Below are 18207 nucleotides of genomic sequence, written 5' to 3'. Positions count from 1 at the left end.
ATATGTCTGTTCTGGATTTTCAGCTCTCTTTGGACCCACGCTAGTTTTCGAAAACTACTTTGCATTTTCACAGTGTCTTTTCGATAGGCGTTGTGATTAAAAGATGTGAGAGGTCCGCTGCTACGATACGCAAAGTTCTTCAACGGCTCTGGTATAGTACAAAGAAAGCTAGTATGGCCTTCAGCTTTCTCTTCACAGCCAGTCTCCAAGACTTCTTGCATTTCTAGAACATCATTTCCGAGGCGGGGATGGAGAGGGAGGTCGACAGGCTTCTCTGTTTGTGACATGAGAGTCGAGAAAAACGAAGTTCGTTGGATTTGTGATAATCAGTAGATCGATCTAGTCATATATACATACCCCCCAACGCCATGCACTTTTAGATACTTCAAAGAACCAAAGCTATTATAACAGATGAGAAAGATTCAGGCTTATGACGCACGCATCTCCTGCTGTCCATCGGTGCCAGGAATATGCTCGGAGGTTCTGAAGACAGCCTTCATGGCGTCCTCAAGGATGTCCATACCTTGCTCAATCTCGGACTTAGAGATGATGAGCGGGGGGACGAAGCGAAGGGTGTTGGTTCCGCAGGTGATGATCAGAAGACCACGCTCGCGGGCAGCGGTAACGACAGGAGTGGGGTCTTGGGAGAGCTGGACACCGAGCAAAAGACCACGCCCACGGACCTCAGTGATGACATCGGGGTAGTTCTGCTTAAGCTGCTCAAAGCGCTTGCGGAAGACCTTCTCTTTTGCCAAAACACCGTCCTGGATCTCGGAGCCTGAGAGACGACCGACGATGTAGTGTGCAAGGCGAGAACCAAGAGGGTTGCCACCGAAAGTGGTTCCATGGTCGCCAGTCACGATCTTGCTGGAGACGTTCTCGGTGACAATGGTAGCGCCGATAGGGAAGCCGTTTCCAAGGGCCTTTGCGGTGGTGAGGATGTCGGGGTGTGCCTCCTTGGGCAGAGCTCCGTGGGCCCACATGGTACCGGTACGGCCAAGACCGCACTGGATTTCGTCGAAGATGAGAACAGCACCGACCTCTGTGCAGCGGCGGCGAAGGGCAAGGAGGAACTCGTCAGTCGCGACGTTGACACCACCCTCACCTTGAATGGGCTCAATGATGACACCGCAAGTCTTTTCGGTGACGAGGTCGTTGATGGCAGAGACATCGTTGTATGTGCCGTATCTGAAACCAGGAACCATGGGACCGAAGGGCTTCTGGTACTTGGGGTTGGGAGTGGCGGAGAGGGAGCCCATGGTACGACCGTGGAAAGAGTTGTGGAACGAGACAATCTCATGCTTATCACCAGACTCATCAGCCATGCGACCACACTTGCGAGCGAACTTGATGGCAGCCTCGTTGGCTTCGGATCCAGAGTTGCAAATGAAAGCTCGTGCTGCGTCGGACATGGCTCCTGATTCCACCGTCTTTTCAATGAGTAGCTTGGACAATGCGCCGGTCCAGGGGTTGTGGTAAAGGTTCGATGTGTGAACGAGGGTTTGTGCCTAAAAGAAGCATTAGTACAGGCATATTCACTCAACGAGGAGGATTCTGACTGACTTGGTGAGCGAGCAGCTTGGACATCTCGGGGTCGCAGTGACCCAGAGCATTGACGGCGATACCAGAGGTGAAGTCGAGATATTGTCTGTTCTCAACGTCCCACAAGAAACATCCTTCTCCCTTCTGGAACATTGGTGGTGGGCGAACATATGTAGGGACCATGAACGGTGTCGACTGGCCTACCAGGCGGCTGGTCTGAGAGTCTGACTGAGGATCCGGAGTCGCCAGGGTTGCCTCCTTCTATTCATATCGTCAATTCGGTTCATCTGGTTTTACGAGGATATTGCGCACTTCGATGGCACTCTTGAGTGCCGCGGGCAAGTTTGATGCAGCGGCAGGAGTGGCATAACCACGGCGCAAAGCCAATGGCCTGAGCGAGGCGCTCAATCGCGATGAACAGATACGGAAAGACATGATGGGTATAAGAAGTCAAACACAAATGCAAGAAAATCAAAGGAAACGCTTCAACTTTTTTGATTGACAAGATACAGCTATTGTTGAGTCACGCTTTGACTCGAAATTTCTCTTATCAAGGTGGGATCCTGCATGCAGATGAGTCGTCTTTTCCTGGGGAAGGAACCCCGACCTCGGCTCGACACACCCGATCTCGCCACGAGGGTGTTCTTACAGAACGTATCTCTGGTCCCTCAAGGACCCATGCTCTCAAGAATCCCATCCATCAAAACGCACGAATTCGTCGAGGAATTGAAGAAGGCCCGGTGAGTGAGTAAGGAATCTGTACCTTCAGTGATCAAGTCTGAACACCACTGTGCAATTTGACAAGCGATAAGATCAACCATGCTGTGCAGGGAAAGCTGGCGCTGAATAACAAAATCACATCCGCCTGATATCGACTCTTGGATTGATCAATGATGGCTTCATCCTCGAGAACAGCTTCAACTTTGAACACTGAGCACATGATCAACCTGACTACGCGAATTGTCCGCTTGACCGAATATGGCGAAACACTCAATTGCATGGAGTCTTGGTTCGATTACAGGGAGAATAAGATATGCAAAATACCAACCAGGAGCAGAGCCTCCCTCAAGCTCCCTTTCGATGACGTAGCTAGCCATATCTCTGAATACCTGGATGAACAGATGCTTCCAACTACCATCAATTCATGTCAACCCACGCCGACTCTCTCACCAGGCACCAGCTATCGCGATCTACATGCGATCAATCATTTGAAACATAATCAACAATGATATTCGTCGACCCAATACGCCAGTTGCTCCAGATACGAGCATCGCCATCGAGATGGCATATATTCGAATGGTGTGATTTGACAATGTAAGAAATTGGAAGTCAAGTCATGTACTCGTACACATACAAGAGATCTCGTCAGATCTGAGCTCCGGTCAAATCCATCTGTCCCGACGCAGCATTGAATGCCAGCAGAGAGCTCTGGTCATCGAGAGCATAAGCTACAAGCTCTCAGGGTGCTCTCATGAATATTCTGCATCGCAGTGATGGCACAGATCAAGATACACTGCCATGTCTGAGTCTGAGCCCTAACGAGATCTCGCTGCAAAGCCCCAGTACCAAGTACCAGTTCTGATTTCCATGTCCACAGAACTCCATCGTTTATCAAGCATTGCTGCCAGGACATGCTCACAGCCCAATGGACACGAAAACTCCCACTCATACAACAAACTGCTCCAGCAAAACTAGCAGCCAGACTCATTCACACCTTTCTTCACGACTTTCCCGACATTGATATGGAACAATACTTTGTCATCGATTTCTGTTCAGGAGCTGGAGGTAAGCGAATCAATTACGTTCATGCCATACGTGCTCTTGCAAGCAATGCCCCTGAGACTGGCCTTCCTGCAACGATCAGCGCCATCTTTCAGAACTAGTAAGAGACAAGGAGTTGTTGAAGCCAGGCTTGGGGGCGTTGGGAGCGCATGCAGCGGTTATTCACAAGGGGCAACCGGCACTAAAGAGAACTTCGCGTCTACACACAATCAGATGGGGATACACTTCTGAAGCACCTCACGATACACCGTCCCCGTGTGCTAAAGTTTGTCACCGATACTGCTGTCAAAATGCACGATGATTTTCAAATGTAGAGCTAGGTCCAAGGAGAAGGCCCCAGATAGTCGCTCTCTGTGGATGACCTACTCTTTCTCAAGGACATTGTGCATTTTGATGGGTGGAAAGATGCGCATCGCAGCGGCTTGAGAGTCAAAGTTACCTACTTTAGCACATGGAGAGGACCGATGTTGACATGAACCTATAAGCGCAAATAGCTAACATCACAAATCCAGGTCCAACACCTCTGATAGAGAAGACCGTGAACGAAGCCAGAGCTCGAGCAGGCCACCAAGCCATCCCCTTCCGTCTCTCTGACTTCCATCCAAACTTGGACGCCTGGATGCCGTTAGCAACCCACAGCGCCAATCTTAGTTTTATACCCCAGCCAGTAGATGCCACTGATACCTTGCACGCACCCCCTCTCGTGGTCTCCAAAACGTCCTCCATGCCGAATTCGACAGGCGATCATAAGTCCATACACCTGTACAACCTCTCCTTTCACCATTTCGCAGACGCAGACGCTGCCAGAATCATGGCTAGCACGCTGACCACTGCCGATGGACTGGCTATCATCGAACTCCAGGACCGCACCTTGGGCATGCTCCTCCTCATGGCTGGCGAATTCTTCCTCCTCTTCCTCCTGACAATTTTCTGGTTCCCGTACTCACCTCTCCATCTGTTCTTCACTTACATCATTCCCGTCTTGCTATTTGTACAAGCCTGGGATGGTCTTGTCAGTTGTCTCCGCACCAGGACATTTGAGGAAACGCTTGCACTCGCGGAAAAAGCACTCGGCCAAAAGGCCAAATTCGTCAGCTCAGAGGACACCGAGATCGGAGAAAAAGTCACCGTCGCTATTTGTGGGGATTGGAAGTTCGTCGGTGTTAGACGCTTACACACATGGCCTTTTGGCTATATGAATGCCTTTTTAGGTCAGAAGAGGTTGTAACACGCGAAGCCCCCAACCACCCACACTTTCTCTATCTATCTCTCACGGCTACAACCAAAGCCCTCCGGGCTGGAGAAATGCACAATGATTTTCTGACCAGTGCAGCCCTGCACTGAGAGGCGGTGACTTTCACACTCTCAGTGGAGGGCTGCATTGATCTGAAAAGCATTGTGCATTTTTGCAGCATGTTTTGTAGGATATTCACAAAGCAGCACTCATCACGTGATATTCACGGTCGGTTAGCTCAGTTGGTTAGAGCGTGGTGCTAATATCTTCCTTCTCCGGTGTCATTTCGGTCACTACGAGGGATTGTATCTGGAACGCCAAGGCCGCGGGTTCGACCCCCGTACTGACCAGTCTTCTTTTGCTTCCCTGTGGTGAGGGGCTGCCTCTTTTCTTGTCGCTGGAGGATTGTCATTATGATTCTCATGCGTTGGTCAGGCGGAGTTATACTGCAGGGATGCACGGTGTATTTTTTGGCACGCTAAACATCACCAGAGAGAGTGTGGAGAGAAGCGAGGCAGACAACACTTCAATGAAAATATTCTACCTCCGACAAACCAGCCTTTATGATGTGAAATCTCAAGGCCAATACTCCTTCAACCACTCCTGCGCTTCAATTACCCAATCTACCTCCAGCCCAACCTCATCATTATCAAACCCATGTTCCTTGCCCACAACAACCCTACTCTCCACTTTACCTCCCTCTTTCTCTCCAAAAACACTCTTCACCTCCTCCATAAACTTCCACGTACCTTGAATGGGAATAATCGAATCTTCATCTCCGTGAAAAATCCACATTGGCATCAATGGTTTCCCTTCTTCCTTGACTTTTTTCAAATTCTCCAAGGGAAACAGCGATGAGTCGGCGCCTAGGATTTCGGTATATCGTCCTTGCTGCAACAATGCGACGAAGAGGTCCAGATCTTCTTCCTTGGGGATGCGAGAGGTCACCGGAGCAGCAGTCCCGGCGACTTTCAATTGCGCGTCTAGCCAGCCTGGAGGATATGATGGGGGAGGTTGATTGAAGATTTCCTTGTGGCTGGGGATGCTGTACCATGCGTCTTGAAGGTCAATCATGGGATAATGGGCGATGACCGCTTTGACACCTTTTGTTTCTCCCAGGAGGGAGGATTGGATTGCCATGTAGCCGCCTGCTGATTCACCTGTTATGAGGATATTCGAGAGATCTGGGGTGGGGCGAGAGTCAGAGAAGGAGGAAATCAGGAAAGACGAGAGGGAGGTGTGGAGCCAGGTGTAGAAGGTGTGGAGGTCGGAGAGGATGTCGAGGCCAGGTGATTCGGGCAGCAGACGGTAGTCCGGGCATACGATTATGGCCTTGTGGAGGGCTGCTAGTTCGATTATCCTGGCGGCGAGAAGGGAAGTTAGTGGTTTGATCTTGGGTACAAAGATATAGCATTCGAGATCTCTTGTAGATACCAGTCTCTCTTTCTATGCGTCACGCAGAGTTGACAACTTGAAGGAAGCTACGATGTTTTCCGAGATTGGTGGAGTCGTCACCAGAGAAGTGTCATTCTACACACACTCACTGAAACAACCATTCAATCTTCAACATTATCGTGTATCCTGACAGTATGTTCATACTAGGTGCGACTCCTCTAGGAACCACGCTCCCAATTTTCTTTACTCCAAAAACTCGATATGAGATCATCAAATCTTATGCAGGAAAATCACTCACCATCTAGGAAACCAAGGCTCATAATCTCTGCCACCATTTATCAATGCACCGCCATGCCACCTCACAAGCACTGGTAGAGTTGATCCTTTGTCAACATTCTTCGGTACGAAGACAGTAATGCCAATTTCCAGGCCATCAAAGGAGGTGTAAGTCGTGTCTTGACGGTCGAAAGCATGAAGTTTAGTTGTTGACAATAGTTCGGCCATCCTCGCGGGTAGTCTGGAACCAAATCTGGCGATAAAAGAGTCCAGATGTGAGATTGTGGATGCTCAGAGATGTTATTGAAAGTTGTCAGGAGAGTCTATCTATTTAGCCTGAGATGGTTCGTTAGCGGGGTATCGTATTTCGGTCAGTCATTATACCGGCAAGCAAGTCATGAGAACAGAGCAGCAAACACAAAGAAATTTTAGAGAAGAGCGTAAAGACTGACACGAAGGTGTATGTAGATACAATTGTTGTCATTAATCTAGCTAAAAACTTCCGAAAGGGCTGTGTACCAATACAAAGGCATGTTCAAACGTCAATCATCAAAAGGCATGAGGGCGGTTTTTTCTACTCGCAGTATGCGGTATGCAAGAAGAGACCATCCTCGGCGTCAATCTCGAGGTCGGTTCCTTGGGCAATGAAGAAGACGTTGCCCTCGGATACATCGTATGACTTGCCCTTGGCGGTGAACTTGCCCTTACCTTCGGTAACGAGCAAGATGCTAGGGCCATTGACAGCACCAAGAGTCTCCTTATCGCCCTTGCCAAGTCGCGACACAAGCATGTTGAACTCGCTCATAGGGGGTCTGTAGACTTGTGTCTTGCCGTTCTTGCTACGGTCATATGACTCGCCACGCAGCATACAAGACTCAGGGTCGTGAAGCTTGAATGTCAGGGTGGATGTGAAAAGGTCAGCAGAGTTACGCTCAGCCTGAGGACAGAAACCAGTGTTGAGGACGTTGTCGCTGCGAGCCATGCACTCGATGATGTCGCCTGCAAGGTAGGCGTGGATGCCATCTGCAGGGATGTAGATACCCTCGCCAGCTTGAAGCACAAGGTAGTTCATAGTAACGAGAGCGACCAAGATACCGTTGTCGGTCTTGTCATACTGCTCAGCCAGACGGGGAATGAGTTCTGGAATGTATGTGTCCTGACCAAACGAGGACTTGTCAAGCTTTTTCAAGCCATCAACAGCAGAGGCAACAGTCTTCTCGTCAGCCTTGAGCATAGTGTTTACGGTCTTCTTGAGAACTTCGTCATCAAATTTGGAGTGCTCAGGGACAAACTGCTTCAAGGGATCGATCTTGAAGAGAGGCTCAATGCGATCGAGAGGCTTGAAACCGCAGAAGGCCTCGAACTTGGACAGAGCAAGAGCAATTTCGGGCTTGTGGTTTGGGTCGGTGAAGTTCTGGGGGTCCTCCTTGTGTAGCTTGGCAGCAAGTTCCTTGTTGGGGTGTAGTTGGAGAGGAAGAGCCTTTGCGATGGAGAGGACCTTGGGCAGGAAGGGAAGGTTGGTGTGCCCGAACTTGTCAATGACATTTTTGCCGATGAGCTGCTCGGCGTTCTTGTCGATAACCTTCTGCAGGTCCTCCATGTTCGACTTTACGTACGAGGGAAGAACGGGGTATGTGCCCATCCACCTGGTATCTTGTTAGTGGCAATTCTGTTGGTAGAGTAGAGAGAGTGAAGATACATCTCGGCGTAAGCCTTGCTGTCATCAATCTTGAATTCCTTATCGGCCTTTTCGCCATCCCAACCGGGAGTCTTTTCGCAGAGGCGTGCGGAAATAGAGTCATGACCCTGCTTTCCCCAGGGATACTGGTTGCAGCTGCAGCTGAGCTGGATAACTGATTCGACTGTCATGTTATGTGTGGATTTGGGAAGTGGCGGAATGTGAGTGAGAAGAAAGTAAAAGAGAGAGGCTCAAACAGAGCTTTTGAAGAAGTCAATCGTATGGGATGTTTTTCTATGGAATCGCGCGGAGACGTGACGGTGTTCTACGTCACAGTTTATCAGCGTAAAGTCCACTCTCTCGGCGAACCTACCTTTTGCTGTCATTATGAGTGGAACCTCAAGTCTTGGGACTCTGCTTCCGATACAGAGGCAACTGTAAGCGCACACGCATCTTGTCCAAGGTTGGATACCTGACAACTTGGAGCTACGAGTATCAGTTGAGAGTCGGGTCGAATGTCTGGCGACGCGACGGAGGTCTTCTCCGCAGTTTGCGGAGCATCAATAAGGAAGGTTAAAAGACCGTACAGTCACAAACCCAAAGTGCATCAACGCAATCAGGAGGGATAGCCTGCGGTAGCAAGTTGCGTTGGACTGGCTCGAGTAGCATACAAGCAGGCCGAGCAGTACCTAGACTTGTACAGCTCATGAAAGAGAAGCAGAAGGATTCGAGAAATGGATTTGCGCCAAGACTATGCCCTGATGTGCAGACAGAAGGAGCGCCGGAGGGTGGAGGCTCGAGAGAATCAGCCGTTGAAGAAGGACATAATACATGTCGGCAGTCGCTCTCATGCATGAGCGAATGTTCTGCTAGAGACCGGCTATCATATTCTGTATGAGCCTTCGCAACGAAAGTTCAAAGTTTGATCAAAGCCAGGGGCTCTTGTTGAGAGTAGACGATAACCGTCGAAGCGCCAAGCGCAACTTGACACTTTATTGTTCTAGCCTGTCGGTCGAATACAAGGAAGCATCAAATCAACACATCTCTCATAGCCAAGCGCCCCTCGTTGTCGTCCTGGACGTCCTACGAACACTTCACCACGCATTGTATCATCGACAAGCACACGATGCAGCCATAAGAGCAGAAGCGCTGCTACCATTCGTTCCTTAATCCCGCTGCTGCTCCTTTTCCACCATCCCCAATCTCGACGAACCTCGACAAGCCATAGCATTGCACACGACCTCGGACGACCTTGACGAAACACGAACGGATAAAGCATATCCAACATGCATTTCGCATTCCCACCTCGCAAAACATCACACCCTCCGCCGTACGCGGCGCGCTCACGCTCTGGCTTCTTGCGCTATACTCAGCTGCGGAACCTCCTCATCCTAGCTGTTGGCGCCCTTGTCACATTATATCTGCTCTCGGGTCTGTTTTCTGGCTCAAGCAGTGTATCAATACCGGCAGGTACTCCGAAAGCTGTCGTAGTCACCACACTCGACCCTTCGCTGAGCGAATCTTATAAAGCTGCCATCAAGGCCAACAGAAAGCACTATGCCGCTAAGCATGGTAAGCAGCCTGCAATCATGAGGCTTCCGAAGCTTCGCATCGCTGACATGATGGAATCACAGGCTACGCTGCTTTCTTCCCCAACACGACCGACTACCCTCTCGGCGACAACCCAAGCTCATGGTCGCTGGTCCCCGCCATGCGCCATGCAATCGCCCTCTACCCTCATACACCATACATCTTCTATCTCACCAGCACAGCTTTGATCATGAATCCTTCATTGTCAATCGAAGACCACATCATGGACCCCTACAGACTCGAGTCTCTCATGCTTGTCGACAAGCCTGTTGTTCCTCCGGATTCAGTCATCAAGACTTTCTCGCACCTCAAGGGTGACAGAATCGACTTTGTGCTATCTCAAGACAACGAAGGTCTCGCTGGCGGCAGCATGGTCATCAGATCAGGAGAGTGGGCCAAGTTCTTCTTGGACTCTTGGTTCGACCCTCTATACCGCAGCTACAACTTCCAGAAGGCCGAAGCCCATGCGCTTGAACATATCGTACAGTGCGTCATTTCTTGGAATGCTCCGTTTTAGCACGCATACTGACGACTTCACAGATGGCACGGCACCATCTTAGCCAAGCTAGCCCTCGTACCCCAGCGTATCCTGAACTCCTACACCCAAGGTCCCGCAGAGGGCATCTACAACGAAGGCGACTTCGTCGCAAACTTCCACGGCTGTATCCGCGACTCAAAACGTAGCTGCGAGCAAGAGATGCAACCACTCCTCACTAGATGGAGAGAAATCACCGATCGCGAGCGTTGAAGGAAGGTCAAAAGAACCGGCACGACACAATATATGTTTACGGCGTAGGGAGAAAGACAGGGATTTGTTGTTGACTTTGTTTGAAAAGAGTATAGATTTTACAAGTGGGAAGCAGAAGCATATCACTTTCTGTTCAGGGTCGAAGAGATACTGTTGCATGACGAGCTGTTTGGAGTAGTCGGGTGTAAAACATCTCGCTAGCGGCACAAGAAGATCTGATATGGCCATATCCGCAACGAGAAATATAAAGCATTTTCACTTTTTCAACATTCGATCGCGCATACGGGATGATCAGAAGGACCTTTTTCCCCCTTTCTTCATTCAGTTTCAGATTCGATCAGATCATCCATCAGAGCTTTTGAGGCAAAAGAGGGACCTTTTCACAGCCAATCCCAAATCTTCTTCTTATCATTCCACTGTCAAAATCTGAACTCACTCTTATGCGAGACACCAGAGTTGGTGTTTTTCACAATCCCATGTTCCATCTTGAGTTTTTCCCATGTACCATCATCTATCATCTATCAAGGTTCGCGGCGCATGCTCCGGGCTAGGAGAAACAGGCGAGCGAGGCAAAGTTATGGTTTTCACGGCAGACCCGGCTTCCCCGAAGACAGCAGAGCCTCCTTCTCTTTTCTCTTTTCGTATTAATAAATTTTGCCTTATAGTTTTTTTATCATTACACGCAAAACGTATTCCGTACTCGTTACTGGCAAAGTGGAATAGTATGAGCACTGGAAGGTAACTACGAAGTATATTGGGGGCACTCTTGAGATTGCAAGAGTAAGATCAAGACATGATTTCTTTTGGCTCGATCTTTTGAATTGATGTCAAGGAAGGGGGCTTGAATATAGGGGGACGGATGGATGGTTTGGAAGGACTTGGTCGAACACACGGTCATCGAATATGGGCCCTGGAAAGTTGTCATGTACAAGCTGCAGTCACTCTTTTTAACCTTGGTTAACAAGTTCGAGTATTACCACCTCGCCATGCGCTGAACCTTGTCACACGTATGCTGTAGAAATGCAGAATGTTTTGGAGATTGGTGCATCCCTCCACCGGAGAAGCGCTAACGTTCACACTCTCAGTGAAGGGCTGCACTGGATTTTGAAATATTCTGCATTTCTATAGCATGCGTGTGATCGTAGTCACGGTCGCGAGAGGTGGCTTTAAGAGTGACAAGATCTGGCTCACAGGGAGGCAGAAAACAGATATCTCGCGATTCAGGTGACTGAACAAGAAAGCGAAGATGTGAACTGAAGTGGAGAAGCGTGTGCAAGCTAGAGCGGAAATGAACTAGGCAGAGACTGTGAAGTAGAAAATGGTAAGAAAAGACAGAGAGAGAAAAAGGGGCAAAGCTACAGTGACTAGATATTATGTTAAACAGAAAACGGAAAACGCCATTTGCTCCAGATCTATGACTCTTGTCTTTGTCTTCGACAACTTGGCAGAGCACGCCTCGGATGCAAGAACCTTGATAGAGGGACCGGCTGCAGTAAAACATGAGCTGAATGCAAAACAAAAAGGTAGGGCGGAGCGCTGCGAAAGGAAGTGAAGGAGGGAGTTTATATAAATGGTGGGGATGGTGGTGGTAATAGTGGTTGTTTCTTCTCATTGTGGATGAATTCATGACTTTTTGTCTCATTGATGTTTGGTGGCCTCTTCCCCTGCTGCTTCGCTCTTCTTTCTTCCCTTTGGGCCATATCGTTATATCGAGTAACCTACTCGTCGTCGTGGTAGAATTTCCTCAGCTGGCGCTCGACAACCTTGAACTCTTGCTTTGCTTGTGCGATGACGGCCTTGAGGTTCTTGAGGCAGACCTCATCGTCGGGCTCGTCGCGTGTGCCCGTCTCGTCCTTGTGTGCGCCGTAGTGCTGGATCTTTTCGCAGCTCTCCTTGACCTTTGTCATGCCGAGTGTTGCGCTGCTACCCTTGAGGAAGTGGCCGAGGGCGCTGAGTTGGGCAAGGTCCTTCTTCTCACTGTTTGTAGAAATTCGAGTCAGCTTTGGTTCTTTCTTACATTCGTTCGCGGCCACTGAGCGAGGGTATGGGGAACGCACAGGTAATCGTCCATCTTGTCGAATGTGCTGTCGGCTTGCTGGAAGAAGTCGAAGACGATGCTCTTGCTGAACTCTCTCTCCTCCTCGTCATCGTCCATCTCGAGGATCTGCTCAAAGGTTGCGACATCGATAGTGTCGCCAAAATCGGGGAGTCCGCTGGAACCCTCCTCGCTCTGTTATGCTGTGTTAGCTCCAGATGCCGCAGTACAATATGTATGGCCGGAACATACTCTAGTATCAGCTGCAGGCATATTTGCGTCTTTTGAACTGGAGTTCTGGATTTGAAAGTGAAGTGGTTGCTGTGTTCGCAAAGGTTGAGGTTGCGGAGTTCGAGCGAGTCGCGTGGCAAGAGTCTTGACCTGTTGACTTTGTTGATCGGGTGACGGAGTTTGCGGGTGTCGAAAACTTGATATTCCGGGCTTTCTTCTGGATGAGGTGGTCACGAGGAGACTGAGTGGACGATGGTGTCGAAAGGGCGTTTCCTCTTCAAATCTCTGCACGGACGAATGACGTGAAGGAGGGGAAAACAGATAGCTTCTAGCTGGAGAGATGGGCGTGTAGGTGGCAAAGAGGTGGTGAAGTCGATGAAAACAACACACACGAAACCTGCGAGTCGAAGGGGATACTGTTAGGGTGAGAAGGAATGAGGAGAAGTGTATGAGCTTCTTCGGAGAGTTGGACGTCGAATCCGTGCCCGCCCAAGTCAAGCGCAACAAACCAGTCGGTGCAGTAGTGGGGTTTTCCCTCGGCCAACTTGAAAGAATTAACGAGCCCTCGACACTTCTCATCCGGAGCTACCGTTTATGCTATCAATCCTTGTTTTTGCCGGACCACGCGTTGCTGGCTGCCCGCCTCATCGAACAATACAAACAGACTCCACATCTTTAGATTGTTCTATACTCATTCTTCTGTTCCCTACTTTCTGCATTGCTGGTTGATCAAGGGTCATACGAGTCCTTTAGGAGACGCTCATTTCTCTGTGATGAAAAAGACTTGGACGGTCTCCTTTCCGCGATTCCTCCAACCCGGAGGATTATGACGAAATCCTCATGCTCCTCTTGTTCCTGTCCTCGGCGAACCCTTGTCTCCTCGTCCTTTGTTCTTCAGCTGCCCGCTATCACTTATCCTCAACTGTGTCTCCTTAGAGATGCGTACGAGTACAGCCAGCCTCCTTTTGTATCATGCACAACGGAGAGTGTAGGTACATCTCGCTCGGCAGTTCAGCCCAAAGAAGAGGAAAGTGAAGGCGCCAAATTTCAAGCCACCACTCTAGCGGGAATGATGTAATGATTTTTGTTGACGATTTTGATGAGACCCTGCACCTGTCTAGGAGGAGGCTCTTCCGGCCACCTCGTGTCTCGAATTCGACAAGTCAAACGGATCTTCGAACGCAGATTACTTGAGACATGCCTGCTTCCAGTGTGTCGTTCCACGTTCCGATCAAACGGCTGTAGAAGAATTTCCTTGATTTCTACTTGAGCTTGTGCTCTCCCATACCGTTGAGCAAATCGCGGTGTGCAGCGAAACCAGAAAGCCATCTCCCTAGCGTGCCGAATCCGGAACCTGCTTCTGCGCCACAGCTGCCACGCGATCACGGTCAATCCATATTTGACACCTGACGATCGCAAGATTGCATTCAGGGGATGTGAGAGGTTTCGGAGAGCCTCGTGAGTTGCGACAGCGTTCGTGCATATGCTTCGACTGCATGCTGTCATGAGACATCCTTGACACTTGGGGTAGAAACAAGGACGTGCTTTGCAAGTGGAAACTATTTTTATAGATCGTGATTGATGCTTTTTGATTGCGACTCTTGTTCTACAACCTGCTTGTCCATATCCTACATTACGTGCTTCGTCAAAATACAGAAAGATCATATCCTACTCTAACCGGTGACCTTGTAGATGGACTCGGCAAGACGCTTGACGTTGGCGGAAGTGATACCGGCGACGGAAATTCTGCCGTCCTTGGTAGCGTAAACACTGTGCTCCTTGGCCAAGGCGTCCATCTGTTCAGGCTTGAGACCGGTGTAGGCGAACATGCCGATTTGGCTAGTGATGTGGCTCCAATCGTGCTTGCTGCCGAGCTTCTCGAGGTTCTCCTTGAGAAGAGCACGCATGGTGATGATACGGTCAGCCATACCCTTGACCTCACCCAGCCACTGCTTGTTGAGCTCGGGATCGTTGAGAATGGTGGAGGCGACACGGGCACCGTGAACGGGAGGGTTGGAGTAGAGAGGGCGGACCAAGATCTTGATCTGCGAGTCGACACGCTTCTTCTCATCGGCGTCGGCACAGACGATGGAGAAGGCACCAACACGCTCACCGTAGAGACCCTAGGTAATGTTAGTGTACATTGAGCAGAACCACAAGACGTTGGGAATGCTTACCATGTTCTTGGCGAAACTCTGGCAGAGGGAGATGTTGTGGCCCTCCTTGATGAAGTGGCGGATGGGGAAAGCGTCCTTGTCAGTGTCACCACTGGCAAAGCCCTGGTAGGCCATGTCGAAGAAGGGGTAGTGGCCGTTCTCCTTGACAACGTCGCTCAGAGCGCGCCATTGGTCCTCGGTGGGGTCGACACCAGTGGGGTTGTGCGCGCAAGCGTGGAGAAGGACAATGCTGCCCTTGGGCATGTTCTTGATGTCCTCAACCATACCCTCAAAGTCGAGACCGATGGTGTCCTTGTTGTAGTAGCGGTACTTCTCGACCTTGAGGCCTGAGTCCTTGAAGACGGCATTGTGGTTGGCCCAACTGGGGTTGGGAATGTAGATGGTCTTGTCGCCAGGGTAGAAGCGCTCGAGGAAAGCACCACCGATTCTGAGGGCACCAGTACCAGAGATTGACTGGGTGATGACAACTCTGCCCTCCTTGAGAGGTGCTGAGTCGGCACCGTATGCGAGGACAGCGGCGGCCTTGGTGAAGTCGGGCACACCGGTAATGCCAGCGTATTCCTTGTCAAGGTTCTTCTTGACGACTCTTTGCTCGGCCTCCTTCACGGAGGGCAGGACGTAGGGCTTGCCCTTGTCGTCGCGGTATGCACCAACACCTTGCAATGGTCAGATTATGTGTTGCTTCCATCGCATAGTTGAATCATACCGAGGTTGATCTTCTCGGGGTGGCTGTCGGCCTTGAAGGCCTCGGTGATACCAAGGATGGCCTGGACAATTAGTTTGTTGCTTTGTTCATGGTCTCTGATGTGCGCTTACATCCTGCGATATTGTCAGTGCGTGTCCTTGTAGTCGATTTGTGCTCCTGGTATACTCACGGGAGGTCCTTGGGGCACTTGCGACCAGGCCGAGGCAGCTCTGACGCTAGACTGCAGCTGCAGACGAAGCTTGGAAGCTTGAGCGGATGCTCTCAAAGCAGTTCTAGATCCTGACAGCATCTTGGGTATGAAGAAGGGAATGTAATGACAATAGATGGAAAAAAGAAGACAGCGTGACTCCAAAACTTAAACACGCCAGCGATGGTCGTTCTGAATCCTGGAGACAGAGCTGGGGCAATGACGGTTCTCCCGGTCTTGGCCGCGGTATCGGCCCTATCGCTCTTAGCATGGTTGAAAAGGCGTGACAACCGACTTTAACCGATCTCGACAACACCACTCCAGTCTTGCTCATCATTACGATGGCCTCTTGGTCGTACTTTGCACAAGTCATAGTAAACCACAAGTTTAGAGTCATCTAGTGGTCTCGAGATCTCCTTCTGCACGAGACTAGCATACCTTTATCCTGCATCAAAAGTGTGTTTTCCAACAGAAGCAGTGCTTCAAAGGGATGTGTTCTATGGTTTGTGCGAACTCTGCACCATGACAGTTGTCAGAGTTTTTGGACTACCTCGTGCTGGGGCAGAAGTGTCTTGAAACCGCAGATCGTGTGTATGAAGTGTCCTATGTGGTCGCAATATGTACTCGACGAAACCAGTGACAACCGACTGTTATTTCCTGCTGCAAGAGATACTCTGACCTGTAGCAGCTTCTGAATTCTTGCTCATCACAAACATCTCGTGTAGGTAGAATTTGATTGCTTCGACTGTTCGATTCTAGCCAGCAGAGAGGGAAGGTGCGTTGCACCACTCGTTTGTCGAAGAAGGCAACTGTGCAAACACTTCCACCGACCATTCCACCAACACCCCCACTCCATCACTCCTGTACCTTTACATCCATCAACTGACAGTTCAAGCACATCCTAAAGACCATCGACATGGTTGACAGCTGCAACCCAGGCGCCCTCATGTGGCTGCTTCTCGTCGTTCCGTTCAGAGCACCCTGCTGGCCTCATTGTCCTTCACCCTGCTATTCTACAATTGGCTTGCGCAGCTCTCTTCGTCTCGTCGCCATACTGTACACAAGCTTCGCGCTTCTAATATCTTTCTACAATCTTCGTGCCTCGCCCAAGTGCGGCCTCTTTTGGCTCTTTTCAAGAGCTGGCATCCACACTCTACTCACCGTGGCAGCCGTCGCGGAAGCCTGTCAAGGGCCGAGCTTGACAGATCTCAGAGCATACCACGATCTATTGATCCAGTCTCTCATGCTCGAATTCTTGGTCTTGCTCTGTGCCCGTGAAATGCTCAATCTTTGTGTCCGCATCCCTGGTCCGCTTCTCGCCAAATCCACCTTCATCTGGAACGCCTGGCATCTCGTCAGAGGCACCTATGAGCAAGCTGTTCTCGAAGCTCATCAAACCTATGGTAAGTCACTTGGACAGTGAATCTCGCACCTTTCAGCCAAACCTGAGACTTACAATAGCTCATCGATGTGCTAATTCGCATCCTAGGAGCTGTTGTACGCGTCGCCCCCAATACCTATTCGGTTTCCAGAGATTGCTCTCAGCTAGATGCTCGGTTCGAACTCCACCCTTGTGACTATTACAGTCCGCATATCGCTCTGATACGCATCTTCAGGCACTGCAGTAATCATGAGCATGTGCTGAGCCAAGCATCAGCCAACGAGCCAGCCATTGATGCCTGTATCGAAGGGCTGATTGAAAAGTTGGCCGCTTCGATGGATAAAGAAGGCCTTCAAGTCTCAAAGTTGCTGACTTGCTTCGGCTGGGATGTGATGAGTGCAATCATCACTGGCGACCAGTACGGATTCGTGGACTCCCCCGACGCTGCTGTACTTGCCGACATACTTGCTAGGTCCAGGGTTGAGTCCATCTGGGACGGATCGTTTTTCCGCTTCCATCCAGTGGTCGCTAAGATGACAGCATGGTTCGTTCCCCGAGCCAGCATTACAGAGTGGTTGTCATTATCCAAGGTTGCAATGGCCCGGCGCTACATGACAGACGACAATGGGAACGACCTTGAGACGGCTACAAAGGCTATGCAAGATCACCTGGATCGAAAATCCGAGTTTCTCCATACCGAATTCGGAATCCACTGCAGTCCTCACGACTATCATTACTTTAGCGTCTTGTCGCTCTTGATGGGAACAGCCGATCCCATTGTCGCCTATCTTCAGACAACCATGACATACCTCGCATGCCACCCTGATGCGCAAATCCAGATCAGAGCAGAGGCGGGATCAAGTCTGAGTGAAGACGACTTGTCTCTTCAGCATTTGCTTGGCCTGAGCTCCCGACTTCCGTACCTCAACGCGGTTCTGCGTGAATCTGACAGGTTGACGGCGACTGAAGGGATTGTCTTGAATCAGTGTGCTGAAGAGCCAGTCGAGACGCAAGGATGCCGCATTCCAGCGGGAGTAAGTCGAAATAGCGTACATCATTGAGCCTAAGCTGACAGTCAATTCAGTCTACCATTCGTTTGACAAGAAGTGCTGCCGGTCGCGACAGATCTCTCTTTGGTGATGATATGGACAGGTGGGACCCTTCTAGATGGTTAAACAAGGAGATTGCTGTGAGTTGAACTTTGTCACCATTCACTTTTTCGTTCACTTTCTATTCCTCACTTTT

At 50.1% G+C, this 18207-nt stretch overlaps 10 protein-coding genes across 10 annotated transcripts; 3 read left to right on the top strand and 7 right to left on the bottom strand.

The window, feature by feature from the left end:
* Positions 1 to 428: 428 nt before the first annotated feature.
* M438DRAFT_275781 (mitochondrial acetylornithine aminotransferase) lies at positions 429 to 1725 on the bottom strand (the record flags this gene model as incomplete). The annotated part of the gene is made up of 2 exons (XM_029900810.1): positions 429 to 1508; positions 1564 to 1725. 2 exons carry the CDS (start codon positions 1723 to 1725, stop codon positions 429 to 431), a joined length of 1242 nt encoding a protein of 413 aa, XP_029759692.1.
* Positions 1726 to 3173: 1448 nt separating this feature from the next.
* M438DRAFT_366188 (uncharacterized protein) lies at positions 3174 to 4693 on the top strand (the record flags this gene model as incomplete). The annotated part of the gene is made up of 2 exons (XM_029907858.1): positions 3174 to 3327; positions 3837 to 4693. 2 exons carry the CDS (start codon positions 3174 to 3176, stop codon positions 4550 to 4552), a joined length of 870 nt encoding a protein of 289 aa, XP_029759691.1. The 3' UTR covers positions 4553 to 4693.
* A 441-nt stretch (positions 4694 to 5134) lies between these two features.
* M438DRAFT_275371 (alpha/beta-hydrolase) lies at positions 5135 to 6457 on the bottom strand (the record flags this gene model as incomplete). The annotated part of the gene is made up of 2 exons (XM_029900778.1): positions 5135 to 5918; positions 6252 to 6457. 2 exons carry the CDS (start codon positions 6455 to 6457, stop codon positions 5135 to 5137), a joined length of 990 nt encoding a protein of 329 aa, XP_029759690.1.
* A 226-nt stretch (positions 6458 to 6683) lies between these two features.
* Positions 6684 to 8176, bottom strand: M438DRAFT_320677 (mannose-6-phosphate isomerase). The gene is made up of 2 exons (XM_029902885.1): positions 7929 to 8176; positions 6684 to 7875 (listed from the first exon to the last, which is right to left on the bottom strand). Exons 1-2 carry the CDS (start codon positions 8096 to 8098, stop codon positions 6804 to 6806), a joined length of 1242 nt encoding a protein of 413 aa, XP_029759689.1. The 5' UTR covers positions 8099 to 8176; the 3' UTR covers positions 6684 to 6803.
* Positions 8177 to 8779: 603 nt separating this feature from the next.
* Positions 8780 to 10739, top strand: M438DRAFT_298704 (uncharacterized protein). The gene is made up of 3 exons (XM_029902000.1): positions 8780 to 9479; positions 9542 to 9983; positions 10038 to 10739. Exons 1-3 carry the CDS (start codon positions 9194 to 9196, stop codon positions 10243 to 10245), a joined length of 936 nt encoding a protein of 311 aa, XP_029759688.1. The 5' UTR covers positions 8780 to 9193; the 3' UTR covers positions 10246 to 10739.
* A 521-nt stretch (positions 10740 to 11260) lies between these two features.
* On the bottom strand, positions 11261 to 12140 carry M438DRAFT_34433 (uncharacterized protein). Its single transcript, XM_029905198.1, has one exon. It carries the CDS (start codon positions 11885 to 11887, stop codon positions 11327 to 11329), a length of 561 nt encoding a protein of 186 aa, XP_029759687.1. The 5' UTR covers positions 11888 to 12140; the 3' UTR covers positions 11261 to 11326.
* Positions 11964 to 12553, bottom strand: M438DRAFT_336105 (histidine containing phosphotransmitter protein; the record flags this gene model as incomplete). The annotated part of the gene is made up of 3 exons (XM_029903858.1): positions 11964 to 12222; positions 12303 to 12475; positions 12533 to 12553. 3 exons carry the CDS (start codon positions 12551 to 12553, stop codon positions 11964 to 11966), a joined length of 453 nt encoding a protein of 150 aa, XP_029759686.1.
* A 698-nt stretch (positions 12554 to 13251) lies between these two features.
* M438DRAFT_346448 (uncharacterized protein) lies at positions 13252 to 14061 on the bottom strand. The gene has a single exon (XM_029905677.1). The coding sequence runs from the start codon at positions 14015 to 14017 to the stop codon at positions 13559 to 13561; it is 459 nt and encodes a 152-aa protein (XP_029759685.1). The 5' UTR covers positions 14018 to 14061; the 3' UTR covers positions 13252 to 13558.
* A 123-nt stretch (positions 14062 to 14184) lies between these two features.
* Positions 14185 to 15683, bottom strand: M438DRAFT_375298 (putative aspartate aminotransferase; the record flags this gene model as incomplete). Its single annotated transcript, XM_029908568.1, has 5 exons — positions 14185 to 14634; positions 14689 to 15344; positions 15395 to 15455; positions 15505 to 15507; positions 15564 to 15683. The coding sequence occupies 5 exons, from the start codon at positions 15681 to 15683 to the stop codon at positions 14185 to 14187; spliced, it is 1290 nt and encodes a 429-aa protein (XP_029759684.1).
* An 814-nt stretch (positions 15684 to 16497) lies between these two features.
* M438DRAFT_375297 (cytochrome P450) lies at positions 16498 to 18160 on the top strand (the record flags this gene model as incomplete). Its single annotated transcript, XM_029908567.1, has 3 exons — positions 16498 to 16984; positions 17071 to 17996; positions 18047 to 18160. 3 exons carry the CDS (start codon positions 16498 to 16500, stop codon positions 18158 to 18160), a joined length of 1527 nt encoding a protein of 508 aa, XP_029759683.1.
* Positions 18161 to 18207: the final 47 nt, after the last annotated feature.

The sequence above is a fragment of the Aureobasidium pullulans genome, assembly GCF_000721785.1.
Source record: "Aureobasidium pullulans EXF-150 unplaced genomic scaffold scaffold_11, whole genome shotgun sequence".
NCBI lineage: Eukaryota > Fungi > Ascomycota > Dothideomycetes > Dothideales > Saccotheciaceae > Aureobasidium > Aureobasidium pullulans.
This window is presented reverse-complemented; position numbering and strand designations above follow the sequence as displayed.

Excerpts from the sequence above, each read along its gene's own strand:
- M438DRAFT_320677 (XM_029902885.1), bottom strand. The coding sequence starts at position 8,098 with ATGACAGTCGAATCAGTTATCCAGCTCAGCTGCAGCTGCAACCAGTAT. Across the intron at positions 7,876-7,928 it reads AGCAAGGCTTACGCCGAGAT|GTGGATGGGCACATACCCCG; the intron begins GTATCTTCACTC and ends ACAAGATACCAG.
- M438DRAFT_298704 (XM_029902000.1), top strand. The coding sequence starts at position 9,194 with ATGCATTTCGCATTCCCACCTCGCAAAACATCACACCCTCCGCCGTAC. Across the intron at positions 9,480-9,541 it reads GCACTATGCCGCTAAGCATG|GCTACGCTGCTTTCTTCCCC; the intron begins GTAAGCAGCCTG and ends ATGGAATCACAG. Across the intron at positions 9,984-10,037 it reads GCGCTTGAACATATCGTACA|ATGGCACGGCACCATCTTAG; the intron begins GTGCGTCATTTC and ends ACGACTTCACAG.
- M438DRAFT_34433 (XM_029905198.1), bottom strand. The coding sequence starts at position 11,887 with ATGAGACAAAAAGTCATGAATTCATCCACAATGAGAAGAAACAACCAC.
- M438DRAFT_346448 (XM_029905677.1), bottom strand. The coding sequence starts at position 14,017 with ATGACAGCATGCAGTCGAAGCATATGCACGAACGCTGTCGCAACTCAC.